At 34.1% G+C, this 18,215-nt stretch overlaps 1 protein-coding gene across 1 annotated transcript; it reads left to right on the top strand.

Moving 5' to 3' along the window:
* Nucleotides 1–8,584: 8,584 nt before the first annotated feature.
* LOC110622772 lies at nt 8,585–17,890 on the top strand. The gene is made up of 2 exons (XM_021767400.2): nt 8,585–8,894; nt 15,417–17,890. The coding sequence occupies exons 1-2, from the start codon at nt 8,888–8,890 to the stop codon at nt 17,504–17,506; spliced, it is 2,097 nt and encodes a 698-aa protein (XP_021623092.1). The 5' UTR covers nt 8,585–8,887; the 3' UTR covers nt 17,507–17,890.
* The last annotated feature ends 325 nt before the right edge of the window (nt 17,891–18,215 follow it).

Genomic DNA, 18,215 nt, shown 5'->3' with positions numbered 1-18,215 from the left:
CATATGAATATGATTTTGAACTCCTTTTAGATCCATTTGAATGACATAAGTTTGCTCCACACCATTGTTAGAAATTTTCCCTATTGGATCCGCATCATTCCCTCCTTCTTTAGAAAAGATTTGTCCTCGAATCTTGCTGATATTTATGTCAAGAAGGAAAGCTTTAGGAACCCATATATCTTCAAAGACCTCCTCTTGAATAGGTGGAAATAGCATAAAACTTTCTCATGGATATTTTCATCAACAACCTGCACATCAAGAACAAATGAACTAGGCATAAAAATATTAGTCATAGAAAGATCATGTGGATGTGACCCATTCTCCTCTACAACTTTCAAAGCAATCTCATTCTCCTCCTCCACCTCAACAATCACGTGCTTCCTATGTCCACCATCATTCACAACCTCTTCTATAAGCTCATTGATGGAATTTTCAATAACTACTACATTAGATTCATGCATTACAACTTCCTCTTCTATTTCAATCTCTATAGAAGTTGAGATTGAAACTTTAGCCTCTTCTTTCTCCTCTTCTTTCTCCATCTTCCCTCCTTGAACTAGTCTTGATTCTTTTCCAATCTCTTTACCCTCAGACTCACTCTTTTCTCTCATTTTTTCCACAGAACTCAAGCTCTCACTCCCCTTCATAGCCAGGGCCGAAGCCTCCCTCCCCCTCTCCAGCATCTTTATTCGATCAGCATATACCTCTTAATGTGATAAAGGAGCGAGTATAACCTTCTGTCCTTCATGAGTGAAGGAGTACTTATTATTGAACCCATCATGTTGCACCTTTCTATCATATTGCCACGGCCTACCCAACAACATATGGCTTGTTTGCATAGGTATCACATCACACAAGATCTCATCCTTGTACCTACCAATAGAAAATGGTATAACCACCTGGCGTGTAACCCTAACCTCACCACAATCGTTCAACCATTGCAATTTGCATGGCTTAGGGTGTTTAATAGAAGCCAAACCCAATTTTTCCACCATATACACACTAGCCACATTTGTGCAACTACCTCCATCAATAATGAGAGTACACACTTTTTCATTAACCAAACGCCTAGTGTGAAATATGTTTTCTCGTTATTCTAGGCTTTCTTCCTTAACCTGCATATTCAGAGCACGCCTAGCAACAAGCATCTCACCATGTTCAACAAGCAACAAATTATCAACAAATACATCCGAATCATCACAGTCATTATTGCAATTAAGAGTTCTTTCAGGTATTATTGTAGAAGTGGAAGCTTGTGAGACATTCAAACTCTTCATAGTTTCAGTCAACCTCTCAAGAGTCTTATAAAACCTTCTAAATTCACCACTAACTGACTTTTTGAATAGCTTATAATCACTAGCCATGTCCCATTTACTTTCATCATCACTATCCACAACATTTTTATATTTACTCATTCTGTCTTAAATCAATAAAGAACAAAGAGAACTAGCAAATATGGTGTCAGAAATAAAAGCACTCAAGTGTTTGTACTTTGACCACTCTTTTGCTGATTCTTCAATTGCACTTCAGAAACTAAGGTCAATCAACCAACAACAAGGTGTGTTTAATGAAACAAAGAAGAAAACATAATGAAAGAAGGAAGCGCGCAAAAACTAGAAAGAAGACACTGACAATTTGGAAAGTAACACACAAACTAGGTTTTGTGCTACTGTAAAAATATCACCTAGAGTATAGATACAAGCAAAAAATACTCCAGCAATGTCAAGGAAGTAAAAGCAAGCTTAAACCAAAAAAGAAACTTAGAATTCAAATAAAAACGAACCTGGACAAAAGTTTGAATTTAATTCACTTCAACACAAATTAAATATGGATCTATTTAAATCTACCCAAAAAGGCAAGCATCAAAACCCCACAAATAGAATCAGAAAAAAAAAAAAGATTTCACTCAGTTCAGCATCATGAACGAAAATTCTAGTGTTAAAAGAAGGATTTGACATCAAATCAATTTAGATGCAATTGCCTTAAATGTGCACTTTAGGAAATAAGTAGAATTTCTTTTGTCTCCTAATCTGGATTCAACCCAATTCAAAATTCAAAATTCAAAATTAATTTCCATAAATTACAGCCATCAATTGAGATAGTTAAGACAATATAGATGAAATAGGAAGTATATCGCAATTTCGGCCAGATCAAGATAAATAAGGCAAAGGCGATTTTTTTTTTTTATGGATTTTGAATTTTTCTTCCAAAAGAGATTATGTGATGATTTATCAAGAAGGTGCAGCCATGAATACACAAGCTTTCACCGAAATCAACAAAGAAGAAAAGAAAAACTCAAAAACCTTAGATCCTAAGATAAATCAAAATTTACCTCACTTTGGCTCTGATACCAATTGACGCAGAGCCCTATGGCACAAGCCTCAAATCCACACGCATGAGTAGATATGAAACCCAAAAATTTGATAAACCCACCTCCTATGGCACTCCACACTTAGAGAAGCTGAAACACTAGTGATCAAAGGATTTAGATGAGAATCCGACAAACGTCACAATAAATAGTTGATAAGTTAGCCAAGATTCTTGGTGCAATTGATGAAAGCAAATCTTCACTCTCACTCAAAGCAATACACGCCAAAGGTATGAAAAGAATTCTGAAAATTTTGATTCAAAGCTGCCTCTTACAAGTGTTTCTTATCCTTATATAGTAAGGAGAAAAAATAAAACCCTAAGACACTCTTTTTAGGGCTGGCCAAACCACACACAAAACTCAAGCCTAATCACACACTAAAATAACATATCAAACACATAAGTATTAAAACATAAGCCCAAAACATGACCCAACACTCTAAAACTTAAAAGATAAAATATGGCCAAAATAGAAGTCCAAACAAAGCTAAAATAAAATAAGTGTTTAAATAATAAAATATAGCAAGCCCATCATAACAAAGCTGAATCTTCACAAAAGTCTTTCTTGATCTTTACTTTAGACTTCCCTTTGTGTAGTTTTAGCCAATAGGTTTGATTAGGCTCCCTAAGCCTATGATTGCAAGTGTTGCACCAAATCTGCTTCATATGAGTTGAAGCACGCCCCAAATATATATGGATCATATGAATATGATTTTGAACTCCTTTTAGATCCATTTGAATGACATAAGTTTGCTCCACATCATTGTTAGAAATTTGCCCTATTGGATCCTTATCATGCTCTTTTTATAATATAAAGGAGTTTATTATAAAATTAGAGTTTATATAGATGGTTTATATAATGTTTCTTCTGAAAGGCCTATACTCAATATAAATAACTGATAGAACATATTTTAGTCCATTTTATCTTGATATTATTGATGATTATTTACATGATTTCTGCTTAATTTAGTGCTTTTGATATTATCTTGCAGAAAATGGTGAAAAAGGACATTTTGGAGAAAATACCCTTAAAACTGCCTTAAATGAAGCAAAGGAGAGCAAGCCTGACAAGTTGGAATCAAGTGAAGCTAAACAAGGAAAGTTCTAAATAAGGAAAGTGGCAAGAAGGAAAGAACATTCAGCCAAAGCAATTTGAAATTCAAATTTCAAATCTCCAAGTAGCCTTTTTCTTATTCAAGAAGCCAAGTCTTAAGTTGCCATATATGAAGAGCCAAAAAAGGAAATTCAAATCTTCAAGATTCATATTCAAATTTTGAATTTCAAAATCCAACTTATTAAGGAAGCTAAATCCAAAGGTCACATGCTTGCCACCTCATGCCTTGCACATTCAAAATTCAAATTGCAAAGGAAGGCTCCACCTTTCTTATTTGTGCATGGGCGGCAAGGATGGTGTGAAGGCAAGTCTTGGGCACCTTGGGCAGCATCTTGAAGACACTAGGGCAGCAAGCAAAGACCAAAAGACCCACTCTTGCACAAGCCACACAAGCCACATGCCAATTCCTTCACATATGTGCATGGGCGGCAAGGTAAAGTGCAAGCAAAGACCAAGGGCATTTTAGGCAGCCTCTTAAAGATTCATGCACAGCAAAGAAACCCTAGAACAGCATCTTAAAAACCATATAAAACAATCCTTAAGGGCTTCCGAAGAAAAAGAAGAGGACCATCCCATCCATCTCTCCCATTCGGCCAAGGCTAGGAGCAAGTTTCTCCACCAATTCGGTTCATCTTCTCTTGTTCTTCCCTTTTATTTTCTATTTTGTTTCAGCCATGAGTGGCTGAAACCTTTTATTCTAGTTGAAGATTGGTTGAAACTAAGGTTGTTTTATGGATTGTGAGATCTGAACATAAACTATTTGTCTTTGGTTTGTTCAATATTCATACAATTTGGTGCTTGAATCTATTATTACTTTGTTGTTTTGATCAAATTGGCCACTTGATTCTTGATTGCAAGGTAATTGATTGTTAGTTTGAATAATTTTTAGTCTGTAATTGTTGGAATTATTCAAACATAAGAACACTTGGTGTAACAACTAAGAAATTGTGTGATCTAGCAACATCTCATGCGTTTGAGTAGCTAGGATTGGATCTCTCTATTTCTTCATGCAATTGACAATTGTTTTGATGCCTAAGCCCCAAGGACGTTCCTTGGCAATTTGTTAATTAGTAATTAATTAGAGGACGTTTCCTAATTGATTTAATCATAAGGAGAGACATGGTGGTGAGAAGTGTTTTCCATCTCCATAACCAATCTATTGAATCAATCAAGAGAACATAAGTTTCAATAATCAATCCAAACAACCAAAGTGGATCCAACTCTTCAACTAGACCTTTCTCATATTAGATTTCTCTTTTATTTTAATTACTTGCTCATTTAATTGCTTTCAGTAGTTTGCTAATCAAATTAATCTCAAACCCCCCCCCCTTTTTTTACTTTTATTGCACTTTATTTTTGTTCCACTTTCAGTTACTTGCTTCCAGCTTCTCATTCAGTTAATTCTCTTGGTCTTGTTGAGAAAAATAGATAAGTTTTCAATTCTCTGTGGATTCGATCATTTACCACTATCTGCAGTAGTAATATTGTTGATAATCGGAAAGGTTATTTTTTACCTGTTTCGACAACCGCGAGTCAATAATAAAAGACTTAAATTAGATAATCAACATTTAGCTTATCTTTGGCATTGTAGACTTGGTCAAATAAATGAGACAAAAATCACTAAGTTACATACAGAAGGATATCTTGATCATTTTGATTATGAAACTCGTGAAGCTTGCTTAATGGGTAAAATTATCAAAATATCTTTTACAGGAAAAGGTGAAAATGCCATAAGAATTATTGGGTCTTATATATACAGATGTATATAGACTAATGACTACCTAAGCCATAGATAGATATTTATATTTTATTACATTCACTAATGACTATACTGGATGTGGTTATGTGTATTTAATGAAATACAAATCTGAACCTTTTAAAAAGTTTAAAGATTTCAAAATTAAAGTTAAAACAAACTGGTAAAAGTATTAAATCATTTAGATCTGATCAAGGTGGTGAATACTTGAGTCAGGAGTTACGTGATTATCTAATAAAGAATGTGATTCTCTCATAATAGACTCCACTTGGAATACCACAACACAATGGAGTTTCAGATAGAAGAAAATGTATTTGATTAGATATGGTACGGTCCATGATGAGTCTTACAAACTTACCTTAGTTCTTGTGGGGTTATGCCTTGCAAATTGCGATATACTTTCTTAATAGAGTTTCATCCAAATATGTTGATAAGACTTCATATGAGATATGGACTAACAAAAAATCAGTCTAATCACACATAAAGACTTGGGGATGTGACACTTATGTGAAGCATTTAATATCTGAAAAGCTGGAAGCTAAGTCAGATAAATGTAAGTTTGTGGGATATTCAAAAAAAATTATTGGATATTATTTCTATCATCCTATTGAGAGAAAAGTGTTTATCTCAAAACATGCTACCTTTCTAGAAAAAGAGTTTTTCCTTAAAGAAAGTAGTGGGAGTTAGATAGAACTTAAAGAAGTTTGATAATTACAAATTGACATCCAAATGGAATGAAAACTAGAGACTATAACGTATACTATGGAAAAACAAGTTGAAACACTACCGTGTAGATCTGTTAGGACAAGTCGAGCTCCAATGAGGTTAGACCTTCTAGTGGAGACTCATAACGACATTTCACTCATGCCTGATGAGCCTAATAGCTATAAGAAAGCAATGTCTAACATAAATTCTTCATATTGGCTTGAAGCAATGAAATTCAAAATGGATTCTATGTACACTAACCAAGTATGGACTTTGGTTGATGCACCTGAAGGGATAAAATGCATTAGGTGCAAGTGGGTTTTTAAGAGAAAAACTGACATGGAATGCACTATAAAAATGCACAAAGTCAGGCTAGTTGCTAAAGGTTACAAACAAAGACAAGATATTGACTTTGATGAAATCTTTTTACCAATAGCTATGCTTAAATCCATAAGGATTATTTTACTTATCGTCTTAGGTGCAAATATTATTTCTTTATCTCTATGCATTATTTTACTTATCGTCTTAGGTGGAAACTCACTCTGAATTACCTTATCATTTATTATCCATTCTGACCTCTTATCTCTTAGGGCTTATACCTTTTGTCTTATATAGTTTAAACCATTCAAAAAATTTTATTTCTTCTAATTTACTAACATATTCAAAATACTCTTCTTTTAATTTTTCAAAATTATTTCCTTTAACAATTTTATTTAACTTAGATTTTTTGTTTTTGTTATTTCCTTTAGAAATTTCTTTTCAATATTCTCTTTACTAAGAACATTTAATTCTCTATTTATATTATTTATATTTTCTGTTATAGCAGATGCTGATGGTAATGATGGTGCTATATCAGCCTGCTGATTTAAATAATTTTCTACAGGATTATATACTGTTTGGGGGACTGAGGAACTATAATCTACTCCTTTCATTTTAGTATGTCTATCCGGAATATTTGATGTTGAAAACCTGGGTTTTACTATAGTCTGAATTACAGGTTTAGGTTCATCTTCTCTATATGTTGCATATATTACTAATAGTATATTTGATGCTCTTCCTATATCTTTTGTTACTACTGAAGATGATGATCCTGTATACCTACTACTTACACTTCTATTAAACTTTAATGAGACTTTACCATCTTCAAACTGCTCTATCTCACTTAAATTTGTATTCGGTTTTACCTTTTCCTGTTCTGGTGGAGGTACAATACCTTCTAAAATTCACTCATCTGGTAATGCTATATCCTTCCACTGAATTGTTTTAGGAATTACCGTATTTGTTTTAGTTAAATCTGTCTGCCTTGTTTCTCCCTTCTTAAGTTGTAATTTATATTTAGTCCCAAACGCTGAATTCATAACTTTATAATAGATTTTATATATTAATGCTATTGGAATAGATCCTTGTTTCATTTTATAATTATGGGTTTTTATCTCCAAAACTATACTATCTAAAATATTCATATCATTTAAATAGATTGTCATATCTAGATAAACTTCAAAAGATATTGGTCCTTCACTTAAACTAGTCTCAATAGATTCTAATAAAGAATCATTAAAATTTAAAAATCTTGCATCTCTAACTACTGCTAAGATACTAGTGTTTAATCCTTCTCGGGTTAAAGGTTTTATTCCTACCTGAATTAATCCTATATGAATATACTTATACTTTTTGTTTCTATGATAATTTAATGTTTTTGATGATAAAAGAGTTATTTTCTCAAAAGGTTTACTTAACTGAAAATCTCTTTCTTCTGTCTTTATGACATAATCTGTTTTAAAAATATTTAACTTTGAAATTTTATAAATATGTTCCTTATGTACCTTAGAAATTTCCCATTCATCTATGACTTTAACAAATTCTTCTAATATTAATTCATTTTTATTTATTACTCTTTTAATTTATGAAGACTCTTAATCATCTGATTTTGTTGTACTTGCCGATTTACACAAAAAAAGATCCATTTTAAAAATATTGAATTATGTCGCGGTCACTGCCTGTTATACCCTATGACGCCTAAAATATTGGCTAAAACGGATTCGGTTGGCATACCCAAAATATACTCTTTCAAAATTTTTAAGAATAGACTCTTTTAATAAGTTTTAAGTTATTAAAAATTTGTAAGGATATAATTTAATTAATTTAATTCGTTAATTATATTTGGTTCTATTTAAATAGTTTATATCATATACTATATCAATATTAATAGATAGAAATATTATATAATATTATAAATATTTAATATTATTTTAAAATTAAAATAGAAAATTTATTAATTTGATATAAATAATATTAATATTATATTAAAAGTATTTAATTATTTTATTTAAATTTAAATTTTATTATAAAAATTAAAAATCCATTTAAAAAAATTGAAATTTTATTAAAATTAGAACCGGAACAGAATTGATATTAAAATTAAAAAAAATTAATATTAAAACTAAACTAAAATTGAAAACACATACAATTATATATATATTTTTTGAAATAGAACACATACAATTATATTGAAATTAAAATTTAATTATGATTCTAATTTCATAAAATTTAAGAAATCGAATTTTGATTTCGGTTTAGTTCCTGCAAGGAACTGAACCGCAGACCCCTAACTCCAATAGTATTACGTAAGGATATTTTCCCCTCTTTCTTTTATTGTTTTCAAAACTTTGGAGGAACAAAAAAGAGCAGAAAAGAAAAGAAGAGGAAAAAAGGAAAAAAACCTTTCTGCTTGAATTATATTTGTAATCTACAATTTCCCGGTAGCCAAAGACACCCGTCGTTTAGCAAAGTCCAATTGCAAAGATCCTAAGCCTAAATTCCATGCATATAAACAGAAGAATGCGAATCAAAACTGTATTCCTTTTCAGCAAAGCGGGAGCTTCAAGTCTTGTGCTCAGTTAAGGCATCACCTACGGGGAAGATCTTCAGCCCTGAAACTCCATATCATGGAAGGTGTATATTCTTTCAACGCTGAAACCCTAAATTTTCTGTCCTTTGACTTATTTTTACTTCGCCAAGTCAGTTTGACTGTTCTGATTTCCAACGATTTTATGTTTTTTTTTTTCCGTCGGTTCTTTGGTATCGTAATCTTAAATTGGCTACTTTATATATATATATATATATATATATATATATATATATGAATATATATGAGATGGGTTGATCTTCAATTTTGAGATACCTGAATTAATCGGGAAGAGTACAACCCATAGTTTATTTGGACTTTCGACAACTCGGCTTGTTTGAGCAAGCTAGATAATGTAGATTTGGGTCGCATCTTGTATATTCAAAATGTAATTCGTTTTGGAGTATTTTTAATTGCATTTCTATTTGGTTAAGCTCTTCCTTATGGAATTGAACATGTTCAACTACAATATTCTGCAATTTTTTTTTCTATATGAATGTGTTCGAGAAACTCATCATAAGCTTCTATGTAATTCAATACTCTTTAACCCTTCCCTTCTATATATATATATATATATATATAAATTACATTACTTTGATTGTCCAAACCGTGAACGCTAAATGCTAACTTCTCATGAATGATAAAAGCTTTCTATGTAATTTTATGCTTGTTATGGGCATAATTCAGATGTTAACTATTGATAATGGGCAATTTTCTGTGTGAACTTGTGACATAAGATGCATATGGCAGAAGTTCTAGATCATGAAAACTGGGAAAATTGTTACTTGGTTCTTGTTATCTATTGTTGCATGTACAACATGGATATTCTGGATATATGGAATACCCTTGAACTGGGTGTGCACATACATATATATGCTGATAATTCTTTTTGCTGGAATTGGCCATGAGAGAATCACAAAATTGAAAAATATTGATAATGTTGTGGTCATGAAAATTTTGGGACTGATACTTAACAGTGTTAATCTTTGTAAGCAACATATGTTTACAGCTTATAATGTTAGGATGTGTATGTCAGAACGTAATGGGTCAAGTATAAGTGCCAAAAATTCTAGGAATAGATGGGATGGTGTAAAACTCGGATGCCAATGCTTGATAGCTGTTAATGATTTTCTAAAAATTGGCAGACAAGTATCCAATATGACATATTGGTTGAGAGTGGAAACTGAATAACTGTTATGATTGCATACATGATGATAGAGAAAGAGAGAGAGAGAGAGGGAGGGAGGGAGATGGGGTGGGGGGAAGAGAGAGAGTTTTTGAGCAATTTAAGGCATGCAAGGCTTCATATTTTTTGGCAAATGACTTGACTTTCTGGTTCAACGATTTTACTGTTTAACTTCGGATGAGATTTAGTGTACACCTAGTAGCTTCTGTTTTAAGTTTTAACTCCAATTAAATTCTGGTTAATCTAGAAATCTTTATGGTATAATGTAAACCATGAGTTTGCATAGCATGTTGTATCTGGCATTTTTAATCCAATAGCTGTTCTAGTTTATTGAAGGGTATTATTGTTTTGATCTTCACATATGATGTTTATCTTGGTAAATAGTATAACTTTAATTTATTCATGATTATCTATGCTTGATAAATTTTGCAGTCATCTGATGCAAGTCTGTGACAAAATATATGGTTCAAAGCAAAATGAGTATGAGTGAGTTTAATAATTTATGAAATGCAGCATCTCATAAATGAAAACTGAATTTAATTAATTGTTTGAACCTTGTTTTCTTTCCCTAATTTATATTTACATGTCACTACATAATTTTGTAGCCATTATTTTTTCAGAGCATGATTTTGTATATCAATTTCATTTTGAGAATGGATCCTGTTGCTCAAATTTATATCTGGAGATAAAAGGAGGAAAATTGAGAAGAAAGGGGAGAAATTGAGATGAAGAATAGAGAGGAAAGTGGATCTATGTTTCTGATAATTCTTGAATGCTTTTACAAAATGTATATCTTCCTATTTATATCTAATCCTGCATCTACGATCTACCTACAGCTGTACTAGATATTCTCAGGAGGTACAATCGTTTACGGCTCGTACACATATCTCCTAACTAATTAACTGTTGCAGATGCTTCTAGCTCATAAAATTTGCTGCTGCAGAAGCTTCTGGAATCCTCACATACAATACCGCCCCAATGGTCACTTTCTTGTCCCTAAGAAAAATTGAGCTACAATGAAGGCTTATTCATTCCAAGAACATCTTCGGTAGGGAGATTGTACCATTTAGTAAGACCTTGTAACTTGTAAGATTTGTTGAGGTCCTTTGCGGACCACTCATCTGATAGGATGCCTCATAAACTATTTCCGCAACATCTTCCTTCATATCTTATAAATTCACCATTGAAGTCTCATTTTTATTGACATAGTGCCTTGGCTGTGAAAAGGTCTCCACATTCCCAACTTTTGAAACAGGAGGAAGCTCCACTGCTGTGCTATTATGAGTACCATTACTTTCTGTTCCTGTGGCTTAGACTTCTCTAATTTTTGGGATCACAGAAAAACCTCACCTTCCCTGCAATGCAACTCCTTAAAATGATATTAGAATCTTCACAGTCAAAGAGATTGGAATTGAAGCTTTTTCTTCAAGCCACTCCCAAAATGATATCAAAACTACCCAACTCCAATACCTTCATAACAAAAGCAGAACTGATAACTCCAAATTTCCTAGTCATTCTCCTTAAGGAATATGGGACCGACCACGTGATCCTAATATAATTATTTTTATTCTATTATCATTGCAACTCTCTGTGCCATAGAAGATTACTTTCATTTTTTACCCTTTACCATTTATTGTACTCATCTTCTTTGAGGAGTATAATCTTAGAGGAACCCAGTCAAATCATAAAATGAAACTCAAATCAATCTTTTGACTAACCTTGATTACCACGGTATCATTTTGCTTATGCCTTGTATTTGGAGAGGATCATATGTAGCAAATAGTGCGCAGAACCGTTCCAACCTCAGGTTAGGGGTAAAAGCCTTAAAATCCACCTCCTGTATGCAAGCCACTTCTCAATTCCCTTCCTTGGTGGCAAGTGAAGCATGAATATCCATTTGCTTTTCTGTTTTTTGGGGATAAAATAGCACCTATTGTAACATGTACCTTTCCTTTTGAATTGATTCTTCCAATTGTCGCATTTTCTTGAATCAATTCCTCCAAAATTTTGATCCATCAACTCCTTGTATATCTTAAATCCTTTCTCAATAATTTCAGATGTGCCCTGTTCCAAAACCAGTAGCATATGTTCCCAAGTTTGACTTTTCATGACCTGATTGTAGAAAGTAAATGTGTTGAGAAAGAAGAAAAGAGGGACAAGGTTTCCGATCTAGAAGTTGCGAAATTAGGAGAGACTTAATGTCCCACAAACCTGATAGCAATTGGTCAAGTATGCACAAAGTTATGAAGCAGAGAAAGAAACCTAGAAAAGAGAATGGTTGTGAGAAGAAACAGAAATGGTGAGAAATTGTTACACAGAACCCTAACAGTTCTGGATTTCAGATGGCAGGTACAGAAATTAGAGATAGAAAAAAGAGAGAGAAGCGGAAGCTATAGAGAATAAGAGAGAGTAGAGTAGAATTGACAAGAGAGTGAGGAATTTCAGGATATTCTATTGATTTTTCAGATTAGATTGAAATAAAGCAAAGTCCTTGATTCCAAGCTCTGATGCCAATTATTAGGATTGAGAACCCTAACAGATTAATTGAAAAGAAAGGAAGGGAAATTGAGAAGAAAAGGAGAAGCTAAGAGGAAAATTAGAGAAAAAGTAGATTAATAATTCTTTTTGATAATTCTGGAATGCTTTTACAGAAGGTATATCTTCCTATTTATTGCTAATCCTGCAACTACCCACTGCTGTACCTCTTCTCCCAGCTTGGTATAACTGTTTGCAGCTCATACAACAATTTATACACAAATTCCCCTAACTAATTAACTGCTGTCGATGCTTCTAGAGAACTCCTCAGCCCTTGGCTCTTCAGTTAGCTGCTGCAGATTCTTCCAAAATCCTTTGATACATGACAGAGTAGTGGACCACCTTAAGTTTTCAAATTTCAACTTTTATGTTGGATGATATTTCAATTATCATGTTGACATATCATGTAGCATGATGAGAAAAAAGTCTTTTACGGATCTCTATTGATAGAACATTTCCAAAATGTGTGTCCATGCACAAAAGGGGAAAAGTAAAGGAAGAAAAAAAAGAAGCGAAGAAAGATTCATGCTTTTGAAATTTGATCTTTACTATGAGGTTCCCTGAAGATATTACTATATTAAAAAGGTGATGGCAACCCATGGAAGATTGATTTGGGAACTTTGAAACATTATGATTGAGCATACTGTCCTATTGGCTTAGGCAACGCATAACCTGAGAGCCTTAACTAGGTCCAGGCAAGGTGATCTTAGGTGCTACCTTGAGCCCCCTTGGAATATATATGTAGATCTCATTTATTAGAAAATCTAGCTTTAGTAGGAAAAACGGTGTTATGTTCTCTTTTACAAATTTAAATAGGAGAATGCAGACCATAGGTTGGAACAAAACAAAAGTGAAAAGAGTAAAAGAAATGTTGTGGTTAAATATTTTGGTTTTGAATGATTTAGATTTGGAAAAATGTTGATGTAGAAGAAAAATACAATGGCTTCAAGTTTCAGGGAAGTAAATCTTTGAAGAGGAAGAGTTCTGTTTGGAGAAACTGCATGAGATTGACTGCTGTATGAAAATTTATGGATGTTATGAAGCTTTGAGCACTTTAGAATTTTCTTGCTAGAAATTTTTTATCCTTGGAAAATAACTTGATGGCATGTCCAGCTAGTTTCAGATCATGATATGGGTTTGTGCATGTTCATGGGTTCCATGTGTAATTCAGAACTTCTCTATTGTAACATTAGGAAGCTGAAGTTGAACAGAAGGTTGAAGATATGGTATTGAAAAGGTGGAATGGTCCTGAACCTTTGCTTTTGTTCCTTCTCCCTCCTTCTTCTTCTTCTGCTGCTGCTTATTCCTACTCCATTTTAGATGTAGTTCAAAAAAATGAGTAAACTAATGCCGTTTCACCGATGGAAATGATTCTTCCATTGATGCTACAGATGTGGAACTGATTTGAAGTGATATCGAGTTTCTGGAACTGGAAGCTGATTGTGTACAGTATACTTGCATAATTTTACTGGACCTGGAATTTATGATGCTCTTATTTGCAGATATGTTTGTCATTTAACCATCTTAATTCTTTCATTGTGCATCTTTTGAAATATCATTGAAGTAGTACTCCTTTTCTATGGATAATAACATTTTCTCATGCCTTAACCTTGGAAATCACCTAGAAGTTTACTTTCTTCTCTTTAAGTTAAAGTTAGAATAATAGAAGAGAAGTAAGAAAATAACAAGAGTAGATTTACATGGTTTGCTATGACAGCTGACATTCATGTACACAAAACCTTAAGGATCTACATCTTTATTTAATTGTGTCCTCTTTGTCATATTACATAAGCTTCCTGTTTATAATCAAAGCCCAAGACATATATGGCATATGATACCATAAATTAAGGGATTCTCCAACTAAATAGAAATATATAAACATAAATTTCTTTACCTATTTTGGAATACAAATTCTATACCAAATAAGAATAACTTTTCTAACACTCTCCCTTAAGTTGGAGTTTAGAATATTCAACAATTCTAATACTCTTCCTTGATGAGATTCTATGTAGAAGCCAAAAACTACTCACACCAAATACAAGAACTTAATACCCAACTTGTTACAAAACTTCCTTTAGAGCACTACAAAAGGTTGAAGAATCATCAAGACGGAAGTAAACACAAGCAGCATCACTAAAGCACCGAAGATGCAACATACCAAGTTATAAAGCACATATCAGAATTCAAAGTAGCCTCAGAGTTACAATACCAAACTAGGTTCGGAAACATCTATATAAAGACACCCACACACAAAGCAACTTAACCCAAAAAAGGTGATGCCAGAAAGAAGACACCAATAAAAATAACTCACAGGGTTGCACGTCCCTCTCCAAAGGCAATGCCTGCAGGGAAAAAAGATGAAATAGTAGGTGCATCTGTAAAAAAGTTTATTGATTATATTTCTAAAGTAATATAGTAATTAATATTTCTAACATTGAATGATATTAGCAGGACCAGTTGATACAATAAATATCTGTCCTTTGGGTAGGAGATTGTTATGATATTATTGTTGACATTAATATTTGAGAATTTGTTTCTCAAGAGAATTTATTTCTCTACCTTTTGAGATTTGTTCCTCATCCCTGGTTCCCCATAACTCTACTGGTTATTCATTACTCATGCATTTGTGTCTGTAATTCTAATGCTCAATCTTAACATATGACATTGTTGACAGTTGGTTTTTCGTTTTGCTGCATATCTCAGGGCTTTTCTACTTGCTTTGACCATTGAGGATGTTTTCCTGTACCTTATTTGCATTAGCATCATATGTTTAATTCAATATCATTATGGAACAAACAAATCCTAACTGTAACTGAACAATAAATATTGACGACCTGTTATTTGACAGGTGGATCCCCAGACCAAGAATCTATAGGGTCTGGGACTAAAAGGTCTAGTGTATCATCTGGGAAGTCTCGTAACCGCAAGGAGTTTCTCTATAGGTTTGTGGACAGTGAAATTCTGACTGCCAAACTTGAGGACTGGTTCGAATCCATATTGGTAAAGTCAGCAACAGAAAAATCTGCATTTGATGTCCCTTTTGAGTTGATAGAACTGCAAAAGTTTGATTATGCATTGGAAGGGGTTTCATTTCAGCAGCTGATTAGAATGCCCAATGCTATATATGGTTCAACATCTGATGCCGTGGAAGCAACTGCTTATCTAGCTATTGAAGATTTTCTACATGCAAGTATGAAGGGTTTGTGGGAAGCATTTTGGAGTGAGGATGATCCTATGCCTTTCTCTGTTGCCTGTCTATACAATGGAAACTTAAAATTCTACCAGGCGGAGAAAGCAATAGCAAATGGCAAGCTTGGAGGACTTGGTGCTACTGGCATATTGCTGAACAACCCTAGACATCCACATGGGAAATGGGACCAAGTTCTTGAACTGGCACTTTTGAGGCCTGATATTAGAAGCCTTTCTGTGGGAAGTGATCAATTGCCTTCATTATCTGTTTTAGGTGAGGCTCTCTTATATGCTATACGCATGCTATTATCAAGAAGCTCAAGCAGATTGAGCTTTTCTGAGTGTTCAAATTGTGTCTTTATTCTTCTTGTTGATTCTCAATATGGTGGGGTCGTTAAAGTTGAAGGAGATGTAAATAAAATGGATTTTGATGTGAAAAATGTTTATGAGTGTTCAGCGGAGTGGATAAAAGATCATTGTAGAGTCTCAGTCTCTCCGATTGATAGGATCTGGAACAAGCTTGGAAATGCCAACTGGGGAGATATTGGTGCTCTACAGGTACTTTTTGCAACATTCCACTGTATTATCCAATTTGCTGGGATGCCAAAGCATTCAATTGAAGACTTAGCAGCAGATCATGGCTCTCGCTTACAAACAAGAAGAGTGGAACGGCAGTTGGGGGATACCAGAGTCAACGGAAATGGCCTCTTTCGGTTTCAGCATTGTAGTGGATCTCCTGAAATTGTTGAAGTTCAGGATGAATCCATCAAAGTCAAGTCTGAAGGGTTAATAATGAAGTTGGATGTAGGGTCTGTGTTGTGGTTGGAGGATGCAGAACAACGAAGGGGTTATCAGATTGCTGATGTCCTGCATAATGGAGAACTACAGTATTACATCGCATCACCTGTTGAAGATCCAGGTAAATCCCTATTCCTTTTTGTAGGTTCCCATCCTTCTCAATTGGAGCCAGCATGGGAAGATATGAATTTATGGTATCAAGTTCAAAGGCAGACTAAAATATTGACCATTATGAGACAGAAAGGTCTGTCTAGCAAATATCTACCACAGTTGAGTGCTTCTGGCAGGATTATTCACCAAGGCCAGTGTCGCAAACCCAGTTCAGGGGGAAACTGTGATCACCCATGGTGTGGTACCCCAATTCTTGTGACCAGTCCAGTTGGTGAAACAGTTGCTGATATGGTAAGTGCAGGCAGGTTTGGTTTGGATGAGGCTATCAGGTGCTGTCATGATTGCTTATCAGCACTTGCTGTTGCCTCTTCTGCGGGCATTCGTCATGGAGCTATCAGGCCAGAGAATGTAATTTGTGTGAGATCTGGTGCAAGGCATCCTTATTTTGTGCTTATTGGCTGGGGTCATGCAATTCTTGAAGACAGGGATCGCCCTGCCATGAATCTCCACTACTCTTCAACTTATGCTCTACAAGAGGGAAAGTTGTGCTCAGCTTCAGACGCAGAAAGCCTGGTGTATATGCTTTATTTTTCCTGTGGTGGTCCTTTGCCTGATATGGATTCAGTTGAGGGGGCACTGCAATGGCGAGAGACGGCTTGGTCAAGGAGATTAATTCAGCAGAAGCTTGGTGATGTCTCAACTGTGTTGAAAGCATTTGCTGATTATGTAGACAGTCTATGTGGGACGCCATATCCAATTGATTATGATATATGGCTGAGAAGGTTAAGGAGAAATATTCATGACGAAGACCACGGGAAGGGAGTTGACACTTCAGGCTAGGACCTTGTCGACTGGCAAAATTAGCGAAATACAAACCCTTCGCTCATCTAAGCTTATTTTTTCAACTCCTTGCTCCAACATTATGGATGTTCCACGGAAGTCTCCAATACTTGCTTGAAGTACAAAGAGAAAAGTTTGAGAAGGGTTTGGGGAGATATCTCTAAAGATTACTTTGGAGGTCACGAGATGAACTCCACACTCTGCGGATGTTGAAATATCTTTGGTGAGTTGTTATAGATATATATATATATATATACATTGTATTATTTGCTCGCATTTCTTTGTAAAGATATAAGTTATGATGATTGTCCTGAAATTTGTATCATCTCAACTCTCTGCATTGCCAGGTACAGTGTTTTGCATGAATTTCTTGATTGGGTTTGAGCGTGGTGTTGTTTTATTATTATGATTATTATTTTTTTTGTGCGTATTTTTTTTAAACAAAATATCACTAGTATTAATATGATTCGTTGATCTTTTAACAAAAGTGCAATCTCATTCTAGAAGCTCTGTGTATTAGAGTTTTACATTCATTCACAATTACAGCAAAATAAGATTCAAAAAGATGAAATACCAATCAACATGAAACAAACTGGGAGAATTTATTTCCAAAATAACACTCTGAAAATTATGTTGTGTGAGCCAATATAGAACTATATGCAAAGCCAAAGCTTCAACTAAATCCACATCCAAAAGCCAAGATCCAGAT

Source organism: Manihot esculenta, chromosome 9, assembly GCF_001659605.2.
Source record: "Manihot esculenta cultivar AM560-2 chromosome 9, M.esculenta_v8, whole genome shotgun sequence".
In the NCBI taxonomy this organism is placed as follows: Eukaryota; Viridiplantae; Streptophyta; class Magnoliopsida; order Malpighiales; family Euphorbiaceae; genus Manihot; species Manihot esculenta.
Note: the sequence above shows the minus strand (reverse complement) of the source record. Positions and strands in the feature narration are given on the sequence as shown.